The 24,424-nt window shown below is 43.2% G+C and overlaps 1 protein-coding gene across 1 annotated transcript in view; it reads left to right on the top strand.

The window, feature by feature from the left end:
- The window catches only part of LOC140478581 (uncharacterized), a 256,307-nt gene that overhangs the window by 84,604 nt on the left and 147,279 nt on the right, over positions 1-24,424 (top strand). The window contains exons 5-10 of the mRNA XM_072571802.1: positions 8,989-9,123; positions 9,709-9,753; positions 9,963-10,079; positions 14,196-14,264; positions 17,947-17,982; positions 21,167-21,229. Of these exons, the coding sequence (XP_072427903.1) occupies positions 8,989-9,123; positions 9,709-9,753; positions 9,963-10,079; positions 14,196-14,264; positions 17,947-17,982; positions 21,167-21,229 (465 nt within the window). The remainder of the gene's footprint in view (positions 1-8,988; positions 9,124-9,708; positions 9,754-9,962; positions 10,080-14,195; positions 14,265-17,946; positions 17,983-21,166; positions 21,230-24,424) is intronic.

The raw sequence follows: 24,424 nt of genomic DNA, 5'->3' as shown, positions 1-24,424 counted from the left end.
CAAAATATTCACCCCCTCCCTCATACCCTGACAGTTCACCACCCTCCCTCACCCCACGACAATGCTCACCACCCCCCCCCCCCCCCCATGCCCCAACAGAGTTCACTCCCTCCCTCACACCCCAATAGTCCTTACCCCCTCCCTCACATCCTGGCAGTGCTCACCCCCTCCCTCATGCCCCGACAGTTCACCCCCTCCCTCACGCCCTGACAGTTCATCCCGCCTTCCTCACCAACCCCCTCCAACAATGCTCACCCCCTCCTTCACGCCTTGACAGTTCACCCCCTCCCTCACACCCCGACAGTTCACCCCCTCCCTCACGCCTTAACAGTTCACCCCCTCCCTCACGCCCTGACAGTTCATCCCGCCTTCCTCACCAACCCCCTCCAACAATGCTCACCCCCTCGTTCACCCCCTCCCTCACACCCCGACAGTTCACCCCCTCCCTCATGCCTTGACAGTTCACCCCCTCTCTCACACCCCGACAGTTCACTCCTCCTTCCTCACCAACCCCCTCCAATAATGCTCATCCAGTCCCACTCTCTGACAGTTCACAAAACTAAATTCGCAACTGCACTTGCTCTGCACTTGCCTGCATTGGTGCAGCTCCAGCATTAAGCAGCTGTTCATCGACCTGGGCAAAGCAACTGACTCAATTTGTATCATGTCCACCTCCTGTCAACATTTCCTGCCTCCACCACCAGCACTCAGTTGCAGCAGTGTGTACCATCGACAAGATGCACTATAGTAAATAACCGAGGCTCCTTAGACAGCACCTTCCAAACCCCTGACCACCACCACCTGTAAGGACAAGGGTAAGCAGGTACGTGGGAAACACCAATCCATTACACACCATCCTGACACAGGAGGGTCTCCCCATTTCTTCAGCGCTCGGTAAAGATTAGATTACTTACAGCGTGGAAACAGGCCCTTCGGCCCAAAAAGTCCACACTGATCTGCCGAAGCGCGCGCACCCACCCACACCCATACCTACATTTACCCTGCACCTAACACTATGGGCAATTTAGCATGGCCAATTCACCTAACCTGCACATCTTTGGAGTGTGGGAGGAAACCGGAGCACCCGGAGGAAACCCACGCAGACACGGGGAGAATGTGCAAACTCCACACAGTCAGTCGCCTGAGGTGGGAAATGAACCCGGGTCTCTGGCGCTATGAGGCAGTAGTGCTAACCACTGTGCCACCGTGCTGCCCACGGTAAAGAATCTAGTTGACCCAAAACCCCACTGTGGGTGACCTTACTGCAGCAGTGCAAGAGGCAGGTCACCCCCACCTTCAGAAGGACCATTAGGCCTAGTCAATAAAAGCCAACAATGTGCATATTTCCAAGTCTGAATAAATACTACCCCAAAGGTCACAGCTGTTGGTGCAACTCACCATTATTCTAATGAGGCCAGAGGATCCAGTTTGATCCAGGTCCATCGCTTTGTAAAGCATGTACAGTCTACACGATAATGGGGCATGATCTAAACTTTAGGCTCAAACATTAATCAATGCACAACTATTTTACGTGAATTGATGTCTGGACTATGTTTAAGAAAAGGTGACAGTGCTACTCTGGAAAGTTCATAGTATTATGCTTTATTGTGAAGAAGAATTGGGTACAAAAGTTGGGTGGTGATACTTCAGCTAGACAGGGCATTGGTGTGACAGAGTACTGTGTGCAGTACTGGTCACTGGACATGATGCAACAATATTGATGTATCGGAAACCATTCAGTGGAAGTTTACTAGACCAAAACAGAAGTTGTTGAAAAAACTCAGCAGGTCTGGCAGCGTCTGGCAGTGGGGAGAGAGAAAACAGTTAACTTTTCAGATCCAGACGTTTAGTCTGTTTTCTCTCCACGGATGCTGCCAGACCTGCTGAGCTTTCCCAACAGTTTCTGCTTTTATTTCTGATTTCCAGCATCTGCAGTTCTTTGGTTTTATTTGTAAGACTAAGCCCTGGAATGAGTGGATTGCCTTAAGAGGAAAGATGAGGGAGGGCAGACCTGTATCTTGTGTAATTTAAAAGAGTCAAAGGTGACTTGATTGGAACATAAAATCCTGAGGACACTTGATTGGGTGGATGTGGAAAGGATGTTTACTGTTGTAGGAGAATCTAAAACGAGGGGTCAAAGTTTAAACATAAGGACACACCTGTTTAAGAGGAAACATTTTTCTCTGAGGTTGAGAGTCTTCAGAATTCCCTTCCTCAAAAGGCAGGGATGAAGAATCTTTAGATATTTTGAAGGCAGAGGGAGATAGGTTCTTGATGATCAGGAGGATGAAAGATTATCAGGGACATGCAGGAGTGTAGAGTTCAGGTTAACATCAGATCAGCTCTGATCATTTGAATGGGGTTGGTACATTCACTCTAACCAAGGATGCAGAGCCAAGGTGGGTGGTGGAATTTGGATCCAGACAATCACGATTTCATTGGATGGAAGAACAACCAAGAAAAGCTAAACAGCTGACTCTGTTCCACTGTTCCTCCTGACTGAATATCTGTCTGTGGTTAGAAATGTTTCTGTTCATGTGCAGTGTAGTTTTTCTCGCTAATCACGCTTTACAAAACTGCTTGGGTGGGCTGTGACAGAATCTGTATGCTGCATGCCATTTTGTTACAGCACATACCTGTAATCACCCAAGGGTATAGAACATGAGCGGATAGTTCTTTTTAAAGCAGTTTTAACTTTTTAAAACAGCTGTTCAGCTGGTAGTACTTTCTCATGGAACAGGAAAAAAGTATTTAGAATCATCAATCATTTTTATTTACAATCATCAGTTTACCTGTCTCCCCTAAGGAATGTGTTACTATGGTGTATCTCTGCTCAGACACAGTGGACTGAACTCCACAGTCAACAACAAGGAGATGAAGCTACCTGCTAACCTAAAAGGAAGATTTAAATAAAAGATGAGCAGGCTCCAATGGGTAGATTTAAAAAAAAAACTCTGATGTGATTTCAGAGCAAACTCTGGGCTTGAGCAACAGTTAATTCATTGGACAGATCAGCCAATCAAGTTAAAGAATGATCAAACTTGATTTATAATTCACTTTTTAAACCATGTCAAAAAAAGTTGAAGAATAATTGCAAACATGTAGGATTAAGGTAGAAGGTAAAATGCTGTAAATAAAGTGTTAAAACTGGAACTTAATTTTTATTATCTTAAAAATGTGAAATTTTTAGTACTGTTGTGAGGGAATGACAATACAGACGTGCAAAAATGCTTTAGGGCCAAAGCTGTAATTTCTTTGTATGTAGGTTTTATTATGCAAACTCAATTAGACCTCGCTTACCCAGGTTGAACATTTTCAATGGCTTTTGCAGTAAGAGTAATGAGTAAAAAAATTGAAGTTCATGCAAGTTACTGTTTCAATGTTGATGACCTTTGCCAGGAATGTAATGTGCACCCTGTGGAGAACATAGAACATGACAGAGCAGTACAGGCCCTTCGACCCTCGATGTTGCGCTGACCTGTGGAACCAACCTGAATCCCATCTACCCTACAATATTCCATTATCATCCATATGTTTATCCAATGACCATTTAAATGCCCTTAAGGTTGGCGAGTCTACTACTGTTGCAGGCAGGGAATTCCTTGTCTCTACTACACTCTGAGTAAAGAAACTACCTCTGACATCTGTCCTATATCTATCACCCCTCAATTTAAAGCTATGCCCATTTGTGCTAGCCATCACCATCCAAGGAAAAAGGCTCTCACTGTCCACTCTACCTAATCCTCTGATCATCTTGTATGCCTCTTTTAAGTCACCCCTTAACCTTCTCTCTAATGAAAATAGCCTCAAGTTCCTCAGACTTTCCTCAGAAGACCTTCCTTCCAAAGCAGGCAACATCCCAGTAAATCTCTTCTGCACCCTTTCCAATGAAAAAGGAAAGTATCATTTAAAACAACTGATAGGTTTCTGCATTTAACTGCAAGTGTGCATACCACAGGTTTGTTTCTTTTAGTTTAATTATATAATGATGGCAAACATTAATCATTTCACCATCATTCCAATTGTGAATTCCAGAAATTGTCTGATTTCAATATATCAACATCCTGATAACCTTATTAAGTATTAAAAGTCTGAAATTATACACTGATGTTGGTGTGCAATGGAAAATAGCCCTTGAACTATATAGTTTTCTTAAGTGTTATTAAATAACAGAGTCTGATTTTATGTTTAAAAAAGGACAGAATTTTAATTGTTGGGGAGGCAGGTTTGGGGTCAAGGAAAGAGGTTGAAGTGGTGAAAGTAGTTTTGGATCAGGTAACTGATGTAATCCAGCTGGAATTAAAGCAAAATCTTGCTGGAAATCTGGAACAAACACAGAGAATGCTGAAGAAACTCGGCAGGTCTGGCAGCACTTGTCAAGAGAGAAACCGAGTTAATGTTTTGAGTTCAGTATGACTCTTTGTGTTCTGAAGAAGTCAAACCAGACCCTAAAATGTTAACTCGATTTCTCGCCATGACACTACCAGACCTGTTAAGCTTCTCCTGTATTCTCTGTGTTTGTTTCGTTCCATTGTTATGGACTAAGCCAGACTACTCAAAACATTCTTATGCAGGCAACCCCAGACCATAACTTTGCAACTTGTTTCAGTAAATGTGCAGTGAACATTACCAGGAGTAAGTTAGTGAGGTTGACTACTAGATTTTAAAACAGACAAAGCTAATTCACAAAATTACACAATGAAACGCAAAGAACAGAATAGAGAACGTCTACAGAACTTAGTCTTTCCAAACTAGACTTAATTATGCTGTTCTGAATATACACAATAGTCCCAATAAGCAAAGTCTCTTTAAAAACCAGTATAAATGGAACACACACTTACAGGTTGAAGTTGAGAGGCAGAAGGTGATATCGAGAGAGTTTCCACACAGCTCCCTGTTGAACTCCCAACCAGTTCAGGACTGACCTAAACTGCTCAGCTGGAGAGCTGACCACTCCCCTTTCATTATACAGGTCACCTCTAAAACCTGACCACTTTGGCCTGAAATCTCATCTGTTTACATTTAAACAAAAAGGGTCCCAAAATCCTTTTCATCTCTGCACCAAACCAGACTGATTGGAACCTGGTCCGATTTATTACCCCTCTGAAAAAAATCAAGGACAGAGTCTCCTTGAGACATGGAACAGCTTTTAGGACAAAAAAGGACCGGCTTTATGACACCAGGCAGTTTGCCAGGGAACAGGCAACCCCCATGGAACTGTTGGCTGAAGAGCTGTAATAGTCAAAGCGGGAAATAGCTGAACTTTGAACCTGATCGATGGGTTTCCAGAGCGGTGTGCAAACAGCCAAGTTCAGTGAGGAGGGCACAGCAAGGAGTGCTTCTCCAGTAAAGCTGACAGTCTGGTAAACCGTCAAACTGTGGAAGTGTGCAGCAGTTGTCATTTCTCAGTGAGAGGCTGGTTATTTTTGCATTTCTGAGAATGCATGTGTTTACTCTTGATTTCCAAAGTCTGGACATTAATTCACCCATTTTTCACTTCACTCACCTGCATCTATACTTTCTGGAAGAGCCTGATCAACATTAGGCTTCAGATGAAAAGTCAAGATAAGAGTGTTGCTGGAAAAGCACAGCAGGTCAGGCAGCATCCAAGGAGCAGGAAAATCAATGTTTCGGGCAAAAGCTCGTTCAGCTGAAAAGTGGCAAGCAACTAATATGCCCCAAAGTGCCTCGCGATGACCATCTCCAAGATGATTTGGAGGAGCTGGTGTTGGACTGAGGTGGACACAGTTAAAAATCTCACAACACCAGGTTATAGTCCAGGAATACACCTGGTGGATTATAACCTTTTAATTTTAATTTTTAATTTTAACCATCTCCAACACAAGAGAAGCTAAGCATGGACCTGTGACCCTCAATGGTGCTATCATTACTGAACCCCTCACTAGCAAAATCCTGGGGGTTACTATCAACCAGAAACTGAATTGGACTTGCCACATAAATGCAGTGAATACAAGAGCAGGACAGAGGCTAGGAATTCTGAGGTGAGTAACTCACCTCCTGACTCTCCAAACCTTGTCCATCATCTACAAGGCACAAGTCAGGAGTGTGATGGAATACTCCCCAGTTGCCTGGATGAGTTTCATGTACTTCTACCATCACCCCTTACCTCTCTCAACACTGATAGGATCTCCCAGTATTCACATTCTACCCACCAGCCTCCACATCTAGAGGATCATAGCTTCCATTTCCACCTCTTTCAGTTGGAAGCCACCACCAGACAAATATTCCCCTTCCCTCTATGTCAGCATTCTGCAGGGAGTGTTCCCTCCAGGATATCCTGGTCCACTCCTCCTCCATTCCCAGCAGTTCCCCATAGCTCCATGGCACTTTCCCCTGCTACTGCAGAAGGTGTAAGCCCTGTCTGTTTACATCCTCCTTCCGCAATATCCAAGGCTCCAGATCACCTTCCAGGTGAAGCAGTGCTTTACCAGCACCTCCCTCAGTCTAGTCTACTGCATTTGCTGCTCACAGTGTGGTCTGCTCTACACTGGGGAGACAATATGCAGGCTGGGCAATTGCTTTTCAGAATATCTACGTTCTGTCCATAAAAATGACCCTGAACTTCCAGTTCCCTGCTATTTCAACACATTGTTGTGATCTGTGACCAACATCTCTGTCTCATGCTTTCTGTGGTGTTCCTGTGCAGCTCAGTGAAAACTGGAAGAACAGCATCTCATTTTCCGCTTGGGGTCCCCGCAAACTTCAGGATGCAATGTTGAGTCCCACAATTTTAGGGCTTGAGCAGCTTCTTTCCCACCTCCTATAACCCTAGCCACCCAGTAGCAGGTTTTCTTCTTCCATGGCTTACTTTCAACCAGCTCTTTATCTGCCTAACCTTTCCTGTCTCCATGCTCCACCTCTGACTTTTCCCTAACCCCTGCCATCAGTATAAAGACCAGCCTTCCCTCACCACTATCAGTTCGAAAGAAGAGCCTGATCACACAGATTGTAGACTAACCAAGACTTGAACCGTAGTCTGAATAATAACCTTTGTAATGTTGCCCAGCTGCTGCTTCCAAGTTTGTAAGATTACATCTGCAGCTACATATTGTAAAAAAACTACATTACAGTGAGCAAAAGGAATGTGAAAATGTAAGAAGCAAGTTATCCCGTCATCCTAAACAAAAATCTTTGAATGCAAATTGCATTCTTTTTGTGAGTATATGAAGTCATTTGAAATGCATATTTATCAAAGCTTCATCTTTTTGCTGTACCTACAAAATGTAGACAGTTCATGAAAGTTGGTGCGAATCCAGTTTTTTTTTGTTAAGGTGAAATGAAAGTCCATGTTCTGTCTGATTACCTGCCATTATGTCACTCTCTTTAGTTTCTTTGAACGTGGCTTGAGATTCCTGTCACACACAGCTTCCAGTAAACAAATGCAAATACTTTTTGCCTTGACTTGTAAAAAAAAACACATGGAAAAAAACCCTTTGGATGTAAAGAAGCAAAAGATTTGTCCTTCTTGCATTTTTGGATTCAGATAAAACAGAATTAGATTAGATTAGATTACAGTGTGGAAACAGGCCCTTCGGCCCAACAAGTCCACACCGACCCGCCAAAGCGCAACCCACCCAGACACATTCCCTTCATTTACTCCTTCACCTAACACTACAGGCAATTTAGCATGGCCAATTCACCTAACCTGCACATTTTTGGACTGTGGGAGGAAACTGGAGCACCTGGAGGAAACCCACGCAGACACGGGGAGAATGTGCAAACTCCACACAGTCAGTCGCCTGAGGCAGGAATTGAACCCGGGTCTCTCACCCGGCGTTGTGAGGCAACAGTGCTAACCACTGTATCACCATTCCATTCTCATTGGAATGAAAAATAGCAAATAAAAAGGTGCCCCTGCTTTCCGTGAATTTTAATTTTTTTAGAGAGGTGTGATAAAATTCAAATGCAACTTTTTCACTTTTTTCCATGGAACTTTATAAGAACAATGCTGGATGAATATGTAGTTGGAAATGCTTTTAACAGCTGTGAGGAAAGGTCCAAATACAGGTAATCAAATGCACTGTAGGATATGGAATCCTGATCAATATTCTGATAAAAATTGTCATGCAAAGGAATGTAACTAGTCAAGAATGAACAATGCAAGATCTAAGATAAGGGGTGTATCCAAGATTTTTGCAAGGTTTGCTTTAGTGCAGAGAAGGAAGAATCATTGCTGATTTTCTCACTGGGAGATTAAGTGGGTTGGTTAATTTACAATGAAGTGACTTCTTTATAAGTTGAGGAGTTAATCAGCTTCATAAATGGAATAGCCTCTCATTTCGGGGAACAGCAGAATGAATGCTCTGATGTGCATAACTTAGATTGACATTGTCTCTTGATGCTTTTCCCTGTTCTATTCACAGAATCACAGAACTGTTATGGTTCAGGAGGAGGTCATTCATCCCATTCATACCCTTCAAATGAGTATCATTACCTGGTGCCAGTCTCCTGCATTTTTCCCCAAACATTTGCATATTATTTCTATCCAAATAACCATCCAATGCCTCTCGTGATTGCCTCAATTGAACCTGCCTCCCCCATGTTTCCAGGCAGTGCATTCCTGATGAAGGGCTTCTGCCCAAAACGTGGATTTTCCTGCTCCTCAGATGCTGCCTGATCTGCTGTGCTTTTCCAGCACCACACTCCAAACTAGACTCTGATTTCCAGCATCTGTAGTCCTCACTTTTGCCAAGTGCATTCCATGTCCTAACTGCCCATTGTGTGAACAAGTTCTTTTGCACATTATTTTAAATATATGTCCCTCTTGAACTTATTCCCTTTATGAGCAGGGGGCGCTTCTCCCTGTCTGCTAAATCTATTGGATCTCCTCTGTCTTCTTCTCTCTGTTGTATCTAAAACCAGTGAAATGTGTGAACGTAACTGTGCAGGGAGTTGATCGTTCAGCTTGATTTGTTGCAAAAATTGATGTCTTGAAAAAATTGCCAACATCTTGCCTATTAACCGCAGGGTCAGCCAGGCTTACTAGGAAGACAAGGTCCAACAGGTTCCCCTGGACTTCAAGGCCCACAAGGTCCCCCGGGAGCAAAAGGACAAAAGGGAGATCGCGGCCTGCCTGGATTTCCTGGAATTAAAGGAGATGGAGTAAGATAAAGACATGGTTGCGCGCAGAATGTATTAGAGCCCACCATCGAGTCTGATGAGTGTAACCTGTTGCCAATCTGCAATGACATATAAACACTTGAAGAATAATAGCCATCACATTCAAACAAACAGCTGGTTGAGCCAGAAACTGTTTTGTAAGAGGCATAGTTTTGTTACTATCCTCTGTAACTGGACTGTCAGTGTCCGTAACCCACATGGACTGCAGGAGTTCAAAGAGGTGGCTCACCTCTACCTTTGAAAGGCATTGTGGGGTGGATAACAAATTCTGGCCCAGTCAGAGACCGCCCCCCCCCCCCAAACCTGTGAAAGAATAAGAACAAAACTCCTGCTTGGACCTGATCATATTTCAAAGTTTTACAAATTCATATAATAAAAGGAAATTCAATTCTATGCCCTTATATTTGACAATACCAATAACACTGTACTCCAAACACCTAAAATTGCTGAGGACTGCTCTTTGGTGGCATGAAGAGAACAGATCAACTAGGCTTCCTATTAATTGTTAGAAAGAGGGTCAGGCAAGGTCTAATTTACAAAATTAACCCAACTGTTTTAATGTTGCAGGGCGCTACTGGTGTTCCTGGCTTTCTAGGATTAGACGGCATTCCGGTGAGTATGTACTTGGATTACTTTCCACTTGTTGACTACGATGGAGTTGTGGTTGTGTGTTTTTACTCTGATAGACTAACCTGAACTGTGCTAGTTCAGGCTCTAACCCTGATGTAAAGTTTTCTCAAGCAAAGCCCTGTATAGCAATATGAATCCATCCCTCTCAGATGGCTGCATTACAACCTTTTAACCAGTTGTCATCACTTTAGGGTTTTCCAGGGCTGCAAGGCCCAAGGGGGCCTCCTGGATTGGATGGTTGTAATGGAACTCGAGGAGACCCTGGCCTTCCAGGGAGTGCGGGATATCCAGGAAGACCTGGCTTGCCGGTAAGAATCCTTCATTGTAACCCTCAGAGAATAGGATCTTCACTTGGAAACATTGTTCCCATGTGGTAACAGAATTGAATTGCATTGAATGAGTTATTGTCACTTGTGTTTAACAAATAAATTTGGTGAAAAGTGTACTATATTGCAATGCTCTGGTGCCATTTTGAGTTACAGTAGATATTACGATACAACTAAAATATTACAGAAAACAGAGTTTTCTTCCCTTCCTGTGTGCTGCTCGACATTGACGGGGTGGGGTGAGATGGGATCTCCATGCCCACCAATGCACTCACATCCCAGGAGTCCCACTGCAGGGTGACCAATGGCACCATCACTAGGTGCCAGGAGCACCACACCGGGCTGACCATGCTGCTGCCAATGCAACTGTCACCCCGGTCAACCTGCCAGCCGTACGATTCAGGTCTAACGCGTCTCCAATGCAGACCGACACTGACCACAGATGCTGCTTTCTTCACCGAGTGCAGAGGCTGACCTGCCGTCATCATTACCTCGGATCCTGTGCTGCACTCACCAACATCAAACTACCTCATTCAATACAGCCATTGAAAAGGGAATTGAGTGCAGTCAATTCTGCTATAATGTTGTAGTTCCGATCTCGTGTTATAATAAAATTGTGTAATAGCAGCACCGTTTAATCGAATGGGGCTGGGATCGTATTATAACCAATACACCTTTAAATATTTATGTTTTAGAAACAGTGTCACCAACTTGTCAATCATGTTATCGTGAATTTGCATTAATGAAACACATGTCATAGCAGAACGACCTGTATATTTTTCGTTCAGCAGATTAAAGGGATATGACTTTGCTGAGAAAGATAATGAAAAATAATAAGGTTATGGGAAAGGATTTAGATCAAGGGATGAGTCAACTGTTTGAATGGCTTTTCCACACTGATTTTATTTTCTCTTGGACATTTTTCTTCACCGCAACTCCTTTGTAAACACCCCCATTCCTCACAGAAACACTGACCACACACTGTCCTCAAAATCTTAAGAGTTACAGTTTGATACCTCCATGTTCTGTTTGACCCTGGGCTGATATTGTAATTTTATGTCTTGTCTATTGCAAACCCTCCACCTCTGTCACATCCCCTGCCCTCCCACTGATTCTAAAACTCTCCAAATAATTGATGTTCTGTTTCTCAATGAAAACATGAGCAACCACACCTCATCTTTTGATTAGGCACTTTACGGTTTTCTGGTTTCAACATTGAGTCCAGCAATTTCAAGTCGTTTGTGTTTGCTCCAGCTTTGTTTCATTTTTTCCCGCAAGTTTTTGCTTTAATCCTGTATATTTTTCATTGTCTGCATTTTCAGACTGAAATTTTTCTGCCATTCACACCTCTAGACACATCCTTTGTTTATTTTTCCTCTTCTATCACCATTCCTTTTGGCCTTTCAGTGTTGCCCCCTTTATCATTTATTTTCTCTTGTCTTACTCTCCATCACAGATCTTTTGTCTTTATTCCAGCCTCTTCGCTTTCACTTGCTTAAAACCTGTTACATTTCTAATTTCTGAAACGTTGCTGTCCCGAAGCCTTGGCCAGGCTTTTCCACTTTGGAATTGCATGATGGTCTCTTCAACGGTGTTCCATCTGTTATGGCCCACAGTGTGTTTTTGAGAGTGGTCAGCTAGTTTCCAGCTCATTTTGACTGTTGTTGATTGAGTCCCCGTTAATGATGTACCCACTGTTTTACAAGTGCACTCAGTCAATAGAGCTCAGGAGGGTCTCTCTGCTAGGCTTCCTGTCTCAAGGTTATTATTTTACAGGTAGGCAGAACAAGGAATTGCTTTTATTCCAAACAATTATGTAAAATGAAATGCTTCTCAATCAATGAGGTATATTTAAAAAAGAACACAGCCACCTCACAATCAGCTGGTCCATAACAAACAAAATGAGGTTTTTCTTCATGGGAGAGTCTAGGACCAGAGGAGCATCATCTCAGGGTAAGGGGTTATACATTGAAGACAGAGATGTGGGGGAATTTCTTCTCTCTGAGCACAGCAAATCCTTGGAATTCTTTACTGCAAAGGCCTGTGGAGTCTGAATCATTACTGCAGAGGCCTGAGGAGTCTGAATCATTACTGCAGAGGCCTGAGGAGTCTGAATCATTACTGAAAAGGCCTGTGGAGTCTGAATTGTTACTGCAGAGGCCTATGAAGTTTGGATCTTTACTGCAGAGGCCTATGGAGTCTGGATCATTACCGTAGAGGCCTGTGGAGTTTAGATCATTACTGTAGAGGCCTGTGGAGTCTAGATCATTACTGTAGAGGCCTGTGGAGTTTGGATCTTTACTGCAGAGGCCTGTGGAGTCTAGATCATTACCGTAGAGGCCTGTGGAGTCTAGATCATTACTGTAGAGGCCTGTGGAGTTTGGATCATTACCGTAGAGGCCTGTGGAGTCTGGATCTTTACTGTAGAGGCCTGTGGAGTCTAGATAATTACTGTAGAGGCCTGTGGAGTTTGGATCTTTACTGCAGAGGCCTGTGGAGTCTAGATCATTACTGTAGAGGCCTGTGGAGTTTGGATCTTTACTGCAGAGGCCTATGGAGTCTGGATCTTTACTGTAGAGGCCTGTGGAGTCTAGATCATTACTGTAGAGGCCTGTGGAGTCTAGATCATTACTGTAGAGGCCTGTGGAGTCTGGATCATTACTGTAGAGGCCTGTGGAGTCTAGATCATTACTGTAGAGGCCTGTGGAGTCTGGATCATTACTGTAGAGGCCTGTGGAGTCTAGATCATTACTGTAGAGGCCTGTGGAGTTTGGATCTTTACTGCAGAGGCCTATGGAGTCTGGATCTTTACTGTAGAGGCCTGTGGAGTCTGGATCTTTACTGCAGAGGCCTATGGAGTCTGGATCTTTACTGCAGAGGCCTGTGGAGTCTGGATCTTTACTGCAGAGGCCTATGGAGTCTGGATCTTTACTGCAGAGGCCTGTGGAGTCTGGATCTTTACTGCAGAGGCCTATGGAGTCTGGATCTTTACTGCAGAGGCCTGTGGAGTCTAGATCATTACTGTAGAGGCCTGTGGAGTCTAGATCATTACTGTAGAGGCCTGTGGAGTTTGGATCTTTACTGCAGAGGCCTGTGGAGTCTGGATCTTTACTGCAGAGGCCTATGGAGTCTGGATCTTTACTGCAGAGGCCTGTGGAGTCTAGATCATTACTGTAGAGGCCTGTGGAGTCTGGATCTTTACTGCAGAGGCCTGTGGAGTCTGGATCTTTAAGTATAGGTTAAGTATAGATTTTTAATCAGTAAGGGAATTAGTGGTTGTGGGGAAAAGACAGGGAAATGGAGCTGAGGATCATCAGATTAGCCACAATCTTACTGAAAGGCAGAGCAAACTCGATGGGTGGAATGGCCTTTGTCTGCTCTGGTCTCTGACTCTGACCTCTTCATGCCACCATTTTCACTCATGAATTCGTCCATGCTCTGAAATTCTCTGATTAAGCAGATTTGCGTCATCCTCTCCCTCTCCTTATTAGGACCCTGGTTAAAAGTGACCTCTTTGATCAAGCTTCCTACCCGTCTCTGAAATGACTCTGTCTGTTTTTATAAAGATGTATAGGATCACCCACAGTGGCTGTGATTGTTCGGTGTGAGGATGGTGGAGGGGTCACAGCCGGACAGCGAGAGGTGGAAGGATTGGTGCAGCAGTGAGCAACAGGAAGAGAGCTGGGTAAAGGGACTGATACTGAGTGTTAGCATTGCTGAGAATGTTGCGAGATGTATGATCATTCAACAGCATACGATAGCAGGAGGATGTGTCAGATTTCGGATAAATAGTGCTTTTGAGGTGGAATTGCAAGGAGAACCACAAATATATTGAATAATTAAGTGCATCAAATAACTGTTTTAGGATTAGCATGAAAAGAAAACATTACAGATGTCACACTCCCAAGAAGTACATGCAATAGGCAATAGTTTTAGCATTTTGCAGAGAAATATTTCACACTGAATTAGAACTAGAGTTTAGGATATGAATATCTTTGATATGAACAGTACTTTGCTGAAATGTCAGAACATGTGAATACATTTATTTTATTGCTATTCATTGTTTGTCATACTTGGCTTGCACCATGTTTCTTTCAGGGAATACCAGGACCAAAGGGGTCAAAAGGAGATTCTCTAACGTTTACCTTCCCTTTGATGGGTCCCCCGGTGAGTGTCACTTTAAAGCACTAGTTGCTATCCATCAGTTTTCTTTACCTTCCAGTGTAGTAAATGTAGGAAGGAAGATGATGACAGTGTGGGGCCCTGGCTTGTACATCATAGCATGAGCTGTTGGGCTAAGTATTTGTAGAGTAAAACAGTTGTTTTCGACAAACTAATTTAATTTGTTGATGCGATGTGGGCATCACTAACCCTACTGGCATTTTATTGCCCCATCCTAATTGCCCTGGGGCCATTAAGAGTTACCAACCAGCCACATTGCTGTGGATCCAAGTCAACGAAGTCTCAATGGGTCTGGATGGCAGATTTCCTTTCGCCAAAGGGCATGAGGGAATCGACAGTGGTTACACCATAGTCATTACATTAGCTTTTTATTCAGATTTTCATTGAATTCAAATTCACCATTTACCATCGTAAGATTCAAGCCTATGTTCAAGAACATTAAACTTGGTGTTCTGGATTGCTCCAGTAGTGACATTACCATTGTTTACCACTGACTCCCCAGTGGTGACCGAATACAATTTTTAAAACACCATCATACCAGCTAACTCTATATAAATACTATCTTAATTCCAAATGGATTACAGAAGAAAAGATGAAAGAACAAAGTGAAGATGCGGGACTTTTCTAGGAAAGGAACCCAGCAAAACATAGACATAGCAATCGTCCGGAGTATGACTTAACCATCAGTTGAAGATAAAAGCTATCAATTCTGAAACCTGCTTTTGATGTGGAAGAAGGAATGTTAGCAAAGCACTGTACTTCATGAGTTGGGACTTGTATTCAGTTAAAGTTGATACTTTGCTGTATCTGCATGATTCAGGTTGCTGTGCTGAAATATGCTAAAATATGCAGACTTTAAAGAGACTTCGAAGGCAGGTGCAGTAAGTTGTAAGTGTTACAGATCTTGAGGTACAGAGCTCTTTTACTCAAAACCTGTTCAGTTCTGAATTTTTATTTTATGACAATGGGGTCTTCAGTTTTGTTTGACTTAACAAGGCCAGTATTGATGAACCAAGTAGAATCTATAAAAGATTTTCTAAATACGTAACAAAAATACAGAGAACACAACACAGAAGCTTCCTATCTTTCAAGGTCCAGGGTTTATGGAATATGGCCAACTCCACTGACATCTCACATCTCCAGCCTCTGAAATGATGTTAGGTTGAATTGTGTCTCAGAAGAATTCTATCACAGAAGCTTATGGTAGCACCGTGCCAACAAATATTGAGTTTTCAATTCTTATTGCAAACCTGAGGTGTTTCTAATTCCTTTTTAGGAAATAGTTCAAATTCACTTTCCATTCACTTAAGGTGAGAGTTTGATGTCACCCTCTACCTCTATAACTGGAGTTTTTTTTAGATTAGATTAGATTACTTACAGTGTGGAAACAGGCCCTTTGGCCCAACAAGTCCACACCGCCCCGCCGAAGCGCAACCCACCCATACCCCTACATTTACCCCTTACCTAACACTACGGGCAATTTTAGATTGGCCAATTCACCTGACCTGCACATCTTTGGACTGTGGGAGGAAACCGGAGCACCCAGAGGAAACCCACGCAGACACGGGGAGAATGTGCAAACTCCACACAGTCAGTCGCCTGAGGTGGGAATTGAACCCAGGTCTCTGGCGCTGTGAGGCAGCAGTGCTAACCACTGTGCCACCGTGCCGCCCTAAAAGCCAAATACATATCTTATGGAAGCCAAATAAATATCTGCCCCAACATTATCTAATGTGAACAAATGTCACAGCCTTTTAGATACAGAGGAGTTGTGTAAACAATGTTACACCCCCTTATCAATAATGTCAAGTGTTGTAAACAATTCACCTCAACATTCTCAGGATATTAAAGCAATTAAAATCCAACATTCATAAAACATCATCAGCATCTCCTTTTAAAGTGAAGGTGGTTTCTTCTGCAGTTTTAGTTAATTGATCAAGTCATTTAGTAAACTTATTAATAGTAAACATAGTTCACATTTAAAGATGGGTCATACTCAGTTCAAGGTGCTCAGTTCAAATGGTTTGCCCATTTCTTGAAAGCTGACATATAAATCTTGAATACACTTTGTATAATTAAAACACAAACAATTGTTTGAAGCCAGGCTGGTTGGTGCCTTTAAGTGACCACAAGGTCATCAAAACACAACAGCTGCCCTGCCTGCTAATTACCTTAACAGCAAAAATTCAGTCTAAACTGTTTAATGAAATAACTAATGCAAAATCCTGAAACATTACTCAGACCAGTGTAGGACCCTAAAATTAATAGTTCAGTATTAACATTGTATCTATTGCAATGTACGAAAATGAAGGGGAGTAAGAGGCTATAGATAAAAAGTTGTATTGTAGGTTCATGGAATCAACTGGAAAATATGAAATCTATGCTAATTAACTAATCTTAAACACTTGGGTACAAGAATGTGACTTACAAGCCATTGACATTGAAGTGTAACTGTTAAAAAATCTGTGCTCCGGTTTCTTGCTGATTTGTTTGAGATTAATACAATAATGCAGCTGAGTGTAATTGAAAATTTACTCATGTACTTTTGTACTTCATTATTCATTGGAAAAAAATTAGATTATGCTTCTATATTTAATTTCCAAAATCCATTCCGCTCAAGAATGTCAGTTAACTATTTGAAAAACAATTCCAGCATTTAGTCTACAAGTAATCAGTCGAATTATTGTGAGCTATGCAGAAGGTAAACTATCTGCTCAGAGTATCCTTGAACTGGCTTAATGCCATGTAAGGGAGACTGCTCTTTAGTTACCATCCCCTGGCATTCCTAGGTGTAAGAGCTAGCACTGGTCCTGTTTTAGGACTCCCCTCTCCATCCCTGCCCACTCTACAAGCTATCCACTCTCACCATACCACACTTCTCCAACTCAACTCCAGCCCAGCTGGGATTGTTGCATATTTTAATTAATGTGTTAAAAGATAGGAGGTGGGGAGCTGAGCATTGAAGCACTTTCTCACTTTCTTATCTCTTAATTCTTTCAATCTGGGATGTTTCTGATTTGCCCTCCAGCTTTGTGGACCTTCATAGGGCATAGGATCTGTCTTCATTCTCATTAAGGAGATTCTTCTGTGAAAGTCTCAGTCAGTGACCCTGCATGCCGAGTGGGCTCAGGATTGGGAAGCAATCTGGACTTTGATTGTTTCCCATTCCCATTGGATAAATCCAACCCATTGGCTTCAAATTGAGGAGCGGTAGACTAAATAGGAATTGGGGCCACACAAAGGAACAGATTAAAATGTTTCAGTCAGGAACAGTCATAAATAACAGTAAAACCCAGAGAAATAACAGAATATAGTGGTTGCATACTGGGAATCAGTGAGATATAGGTCAATGAGACTATGAAGATAGATTGCTCACCTCTTGACTATAAATGACTGAGTAAGTCCAACACACAAATACCAAAAATACACAACGAAATATTGGGCAAAGCAAGTATTTCAGGGGAACAACTATTAAGAGCTGTGCACTAGTAGAAAGCTGAATGCAAAGGTGACAGACTGTAGTTGAAAATTGTGGCAAACTGAATTTAAGTAGCAGTTGCCTGATTAATCTGATTTGAGCAGATGAATTTTGTTAGAATGGTATCATTGGGTAAAGACAGTTGAAACATTTAAAGATTGATGGATTAATTTGTTCTCTCATCCATAGGGAGACCCAGGATCCCAAGGCCCCAGTGGCTTTCCTGTAAGTAACAAATAATTTCCTCATTTTTGATTTTGCTTTTCTAAGGTTATCTGCCCAGCAGAGAATCAGGATATCTCTGAGTCATTAAAAGATAGTGATGTGTTGAAGGCATTAATCAGCTTATGAATAATGAAAGGAAGTGTTCACTTTGGGCTGTCAATTCATCAGAGTCAGCTTTAATGTATTACTTCACTGGCAATTAATTAATCAAAATGTTAACTGATTAGAAACAGCGTTTCAATATAAGAGGCAAAGTTCAAGTGAGGAGAGAGCAGAGTCTAAGCAGGACTGAAACGCAGGGAAATCCTAGGAAAGGTGGTCATAGCTGAGAGAGAAAGAGAGACACGGGGAAGGAAATCTTGACAGAGGAGGGAACAGGACAAGGATGGGAACTAGATACATGGAGGACAGATCTAAGTTGTTTGGAAGCAAGGTTCAAGGTTGAGCAGGATGGCATTCAGTTAGATGCAGTAACCTTTACTGAAGGTGGAATTGACTTAAATAGTAACTTAATTTTCAACCTTTAATTTTCAGCTATGGGAGTTTTGAACTTCTGAGTGTCCCTCTATTGTGCTGTTAAATCTAATGTGTTTAACCATTGTTTTTCTTTTTTTTACTAATCTATTGAACTTATGTTTAACCTTTGCACTGTTGACTAATCATCTGCAATGAACAATAAAGATGAGAATGAGATCTCACAGGCTAAAACAGACTAATAGCTAACTATGGCAGATGTTGGAAATCTGAAACAAAAACAGGAATCACTGGAGAAACTTAGCAGGTCTGGCAGCATCTGTGGAGAGAGAAACAGAGTTAATGTCTCAATGTAAACTCAGTTTCTCCTACCTAAAGCAACTATCAGAAATTATAACAGTAAAGTTGGCATTTATGCTAACGGGTACCAATGACATTAATTAAGTATATAATTGAAACCCAGAACTTACTCAGATGACAATTTCCAACCATTTGCTGAATTGCACTTTTTAAACATTGTTTGGCAGCCTATTTTTAATTATTTGTAACTGACATCTGAAATTTAAACCATAACTGAAGACTTTGAATTACTTCAGAAGATACAATTGTGTATATAATCAAATCTGTTCCATATGTGTGACTTTACAGAAAACTGGTGGAATTAATAGATTAGCATCTGCAGGACAAAGGCTGGCTTGCTAATGGAAAGCAAGAAACATTAATTAATTAGAAACACTTGAATTAAGTGGCCAAGCAATGATCTTCAGAAAGATTGGTCCTACTCAAAGCAGTTTGGACCAGCTGATGGGCAGACTAAGTGGCAGCTGATGGATTTTACTGTTATGAAGAGTGACCTTGGAGTTCTGAGAGCAGATCTGGGCACTATACCTCAGGAAGGATAGATTGGCCTTGGAGGGAGTACAGTCTAGATTTACAAAAATGGTATCGGGACTTGAGGGATTAAGTTATGAGGAAAGATTATACAAATTAGCTTTTTGTCTTTAGAATTGAGAAAGTTAAGTGGTGATCTGTTTGAAGCCTTCACGATATGAAGAAGAAAAGAAAACTATTCCCACTGCTTGGGGATTCTAAAACTAGGGGCACATCCTGAGAATTAGGGCTAGGTTGTTCAGGGGAGATATTAGAAAGCACTTCAACACACCCACAATGGGTGGGAGAGGTTTGGAACTCTCTTCCACAAATGGCACTGGATGCTGGATGCTTGCTAATTCTAAGTCTAAGGTGAATGCATTTTTGTTAACCAGAGGTTGTAAGGGATACGGGCTAAAGGCAAGGATATGGAGTTAGGCCACAGATCAGCCTTGATCTCAATAAATGGTAGAACAGGCTCAAGGGGCAGAATGGCCTCTACTTTTCCTATGTTCTTATAATTAGAAAAATTGAAATTGTAGACAGTAATAAGTTTGAATCGGTACAGGTGGGGGAAAAAAAAACAAGAATGTGGGTGCTTACTGACCAATCACGAAAAGAAATGTCCATTTAACATGAAGGTGCCATCAAAATACCAATTCAACGTTTGAGTACAGCTTAAAGTATTTCATTTTAATCAAAATAAATCGCTTTAGCTTTACAAAGGTCATTATTGATGCCATCCTCGACTTTGTTTCTATAAAAAGATAAGTGACGTTATCAGTGAACGATGATGGACATATTAAAGGTTTCTGAAGGAGGTGATCAAGTTGTGTCTGAAACCCAGTGGTTCTGTTCAAAGCAGCAAAAACAGAAAGTATTGGAGAATCAATAGGTCTGGTATATCTGTGGAGGGAGAAATAGAGTTAATGCTTTGAGTTCACTGACCCTTCTCCAGTTCACTGGATTTGAAACATTAACTCTATTTCTCTCTCCATTGTTGCTGCCAGACCGGCTGAGTTTCTCCAGCAATTTCTGTTTTGTTTCGCATTTCCAGCACCTGCTGTTCTATTCAGGGAAGGTTTGCTGGAACACTAAGCAATGTTTAATTATTCTCAAACAGCTTATAGAGTCATAGAGATGTACAGCACGGAAACAGACCCTTCCCAACCGATGCCAACCCATGCCGACCAGATATCCCAACCCAATCTAGTCCCACCTACCAGCATCCGGCCCATATCCCTCCAAACCCTTCCTATTCATATACCCATCCAAATGCCACTTAAATGTTGTAATTGTACCAGCCTCCACCACATCCTCTGGCAGATCATTCCACACACGTATACCCTGTGCGTGAAAAAGTTGCCCCTTAGGTTTCTTTTATGTCTTTCCCCTCTCACCCTACACAATGTAATTTGTAACTTAGAAATAAATAAAATGTCACCCTAATCATTGTCTGCAGTATCTGAGAGAAATTGCATTCAACTATTTAACAGCAGGAGTAGGATCTTTGAATGATGCAACATGGGAGAAAGTCATAGAATCACACAGAACAGAGGAGCCCCTTAGGTCCGTTGAGTTTGAACTAGAGTATTCTAAGTCATTCAGCCCATTTGTCAGGGCTGGTTCTTAAGGAGAAGTGAGGGGCTAGATTAGTGTGGTGCTGGAAAAGCACAGCAGGTCAGGCAGCATTGAAGAGTAGGAAGATCGACGTTTCGGGCAAAAGCCCTTCATGAGGAGAAGTATCCATTAATACAATAATCTGACATCAAATGCCTTGTCCTGTTACACTGTATCACCAACGGCAGACATAAATTTATTTTCTTTTGCCCTCTTGCAGGGTGTTCCAGGAGCTTCTGGTCTTCCAGGTATTGCAGGACCGAGAGGCCCACCAGGTTTTCCAGTAAGTAGATCACTGTTGGAATGAGATGATCCAAGAGGTGCCACTGAAATAAAATACTGTAATGACAGCCTAATTGGGGAAGAGCAGCAGAGAAACCAGCTAGAAATAAGATCATGACATTTTCATGGGAAAGATGTAAAATCCTGGAAATATGTTCATGTCGGCATTATTCTGCAGCAAGAGTTAATAGTAGCAAGGGGAAAAAAACAGGTGTTGATGTTTTCAGGGCTGACATAGGACAATACAATGTTGAAAATTCTCAAGCTGGTTAAATCAGATCCATTGTATGGGGAGTGTCTGAGTTTTATTCTAAGTAGACTAAAGGGAACATTCCACAGTTTGATCCATCCCTGGGAATAATGTATAATATTGATTTGGAAACAGATAGTGGTGGTGAGGTTTTGCAAATCTGACAGTGTCTGTGGAGAGAAACTGAGCTAGTGTTTTTTATGGAGAAAGTGAGGACTGCAGATGCTGGAGATCAGAGCTGAAAATGTGTTGCTGGAAAAGCGCAGCAGGTCAGGCAGCATCCAAGGAACAGGAGAATCGACGTTTTGGGCATAAGCCCTTCTTCAGGAATGAGGAAAGTGTGTCCAGCAGGCTAAGATAAAAGGTAGGGAGGAGGAACTTGGGGGAGGGGCGTTGGGAATGCGATAGGTGGAAGGAGGTCAAGGTGAGGGTGATAGGCCGGAGTGGGGTGGGGGCGGAGAGGTCAGGAAGAAGATTGCAGGTTAGGAAGGCGGTGCTGAGTTCGAGGGATTTGACTGAGACAAGGTGGGGGGAGGGGAAATGAGGAAACTGGAGAAATCTGAGTTCATCCCTTGTGGTTGGAGGGATCCCAGGCGGAAGATGAGGCGCTCTTCCTCCGGCCGTCGTGTTGCTATGGTCTGGCGATGGAGGAGTCCAAGGACCTGCATGTCCTTGGTGGAGTGGGAGGGGGAGTTGAAGTGTTGGGCTACGGGGTGGTTGGGTTGGTTGGTCCGGGTGTCCCAGAGGTGTTCTCTGAAACGTTCCGCAAGTAGGCGGCCTGTCTCCCCAATATAGAGGAGGCCACATCGGGTGCAGCGGATGCAATAGATGATGTGTGTGGAGGTGCAGGTGAATTTTTGGCGGATATGGAAGTATCCCTTGGGGCCTTGGAGGGAAGTAAGGGGGAAGGTGTGGGCACAAGTTTTGCTTTTCTTACGGTTGCAGGGGAAGGTGCCGGGAGTGGAGGTTGGTTTGGTGGGGGGTGTGGACCTGACGAGGGAGTCATGGAGGGAGTGGCCTTTTCGGAATGCTGATAGGGGAGGGAAATATATCCCTGGTGGTGGGGTCTGTTTGGAGGTGGCGGAAATGACAGCGGATGATACGCTGTACATGGAGGTTGATGGGGTGGTAGGTGAGGACCAGTGGGGTTCTGTCCTGGTGGCAGTTGGAGGGGCGGGGCTCAAGGTCGGAGGAGCGGGAAGTGGAAGAGATGCGGTGGAGAGCATCGTCGACCACGTCTGGGGGGAAATTGCGGTCTTTGAAGAAGGAGGCCATCTGGGTTGTACGGTTTTGGAACTGGTCCTCCTGGGAGCAGATGTGGCGGAGACGAAGGAATTGGGAATATGGGATGGCGTTTTTACAGGGGGCAGGGTGGGAGGAGGTGTAGTCTAGATAGCTGTGGGAGGCCTATCACCCTCACCTTGACCTCCTTCCACCTATCGCATTTCCAACGCCCCTCCCCCAAGTCCCTCCTCCCTACCTTTTATCTTAGCCTGCTGGACACACTTTCCTCATTCCTGAAGAAGGGCTTATGCCCGAAACATCGATTCTCCTGTTCCTTGGATGCTGCCTGACCTGCTGCGCTTTTCCAGCAACATATTTTCAGCTAGTGTTTGTTATGGCTGTCCTTTAGAGCTTCTTTTGAACCACAAACCTGATCCATCAATGTCCTCTCCTTGCCATCATCGGCTGTCCCTCAATCCAAAGATGGTGCATTATTACCAGTTTCTGCTGTGAGTCTTTATGCACCTGAACAGGCTGATTCTCGATCTCCAGGTGTTTGGGGAAATTGTCCATGACAGGGTGAGATCCAAAGTGAGGAGTCTGTTTCCTTTTCTTTCCTTCTCTGTCACCAGTCTGTCTATTGTTCAGATCTTGTGATACAAAACATGAAGCAGTTTTATAGATAAGTTGTGGCCATTCTGAAGAATTGGTAAGAAGTCCATCTCATCACTGCTGCCTCACAGCGCCAGAGACCCGGGTTCAATTCCCACCTCAGGCGACTGACTGTGTAGAGTTTGCACATTCTCCCCGTGTCTGCGTGGGTTTCCTCCGGGTGCTCCGGTTTCCTCCCACAGTCCAAAGATGTGCAGGTTAGGTGAATTAGAACATAGAACATAGAACAATACAGCGCAGTACAGGCCCTTCGGCCCTCGATGTTGCGCCGATCAAAGCCCACCTAACCTACACTAACCCACTATCCTCCATATACCTATCCAATGCCCGCTTAAATACCCATAAAGAGGGAGAGTCCACTACTGCTACTGGCAGGGCATTCCATGATCTTACGACTCGCTGAGTGAAGAACCTACCCCTAACATCAGTCCTATATCTACCCCCCCTTAATTTAAAGCTATGCCCCCTTGTAATAGCTGACTCCATACGCGGAAAAAGGTTCTCACTGTCAACCCTATCTAACCCCCTAATCATCTTGTACACCTCTATCAAATCACCCCTAAACCTTCTTTTCTCCAAAGAAAACAACCCCAAGTGCCTCAGCCTTTCCTCATAGGATCTTCCTACCATACCAGGCAACATCCTGGTAAACTTCCTCTGCACCCGTTCCAGTGCCTCCACATCCTTCCTATAGTATGGCGACCAAAACTGCACACAATATTCCAGATGCGGCCGCACCAGAGTCTTATACAACTGCAGCATGACCTCAGGACTCCGGAACTCAATTCCTCTACCAATAAAAGCCAGTACGCCATATGCCTTCTTCACTGCACTATTTACCTGGGTGGCAACTTTCAGAGATCTGTGTACATGGACACCAAGATCCCTCTGCTCTTCCACACTACCAAGTAGTCTACCATTAGCCCAGTAATCCATCTTTTTATTACTCTTACCAAAGTGAATCACTTCACACTTAGCTACATTGAACTCCATTTGCCACCTTTCTGCCCAGCTCTGCAGCTTCTCTATATCCCGCTGTAACCTGCCATA

This window comes from Chiloscyllium punctatum, chromosome 6, assembly GCF_047496795.1.
Source record: "Chiloscyllium punctatum isolate Juve2018m chromosome 6, sChiPun1.3, whole genome shotgun sequence".
Classification (NCBI taxonomy): Eukaryota; Metazoa; Chordata; class Chondrichthyes; order Orectolobiformes; family Hemiscylliidae; genus Chiloscyllium; species Chiloscyllium punctatum.
Note: the sequence above shows the minus strand (reverse complement) of the source record. Positions and strands in the feature narration are given on the sequence as shown.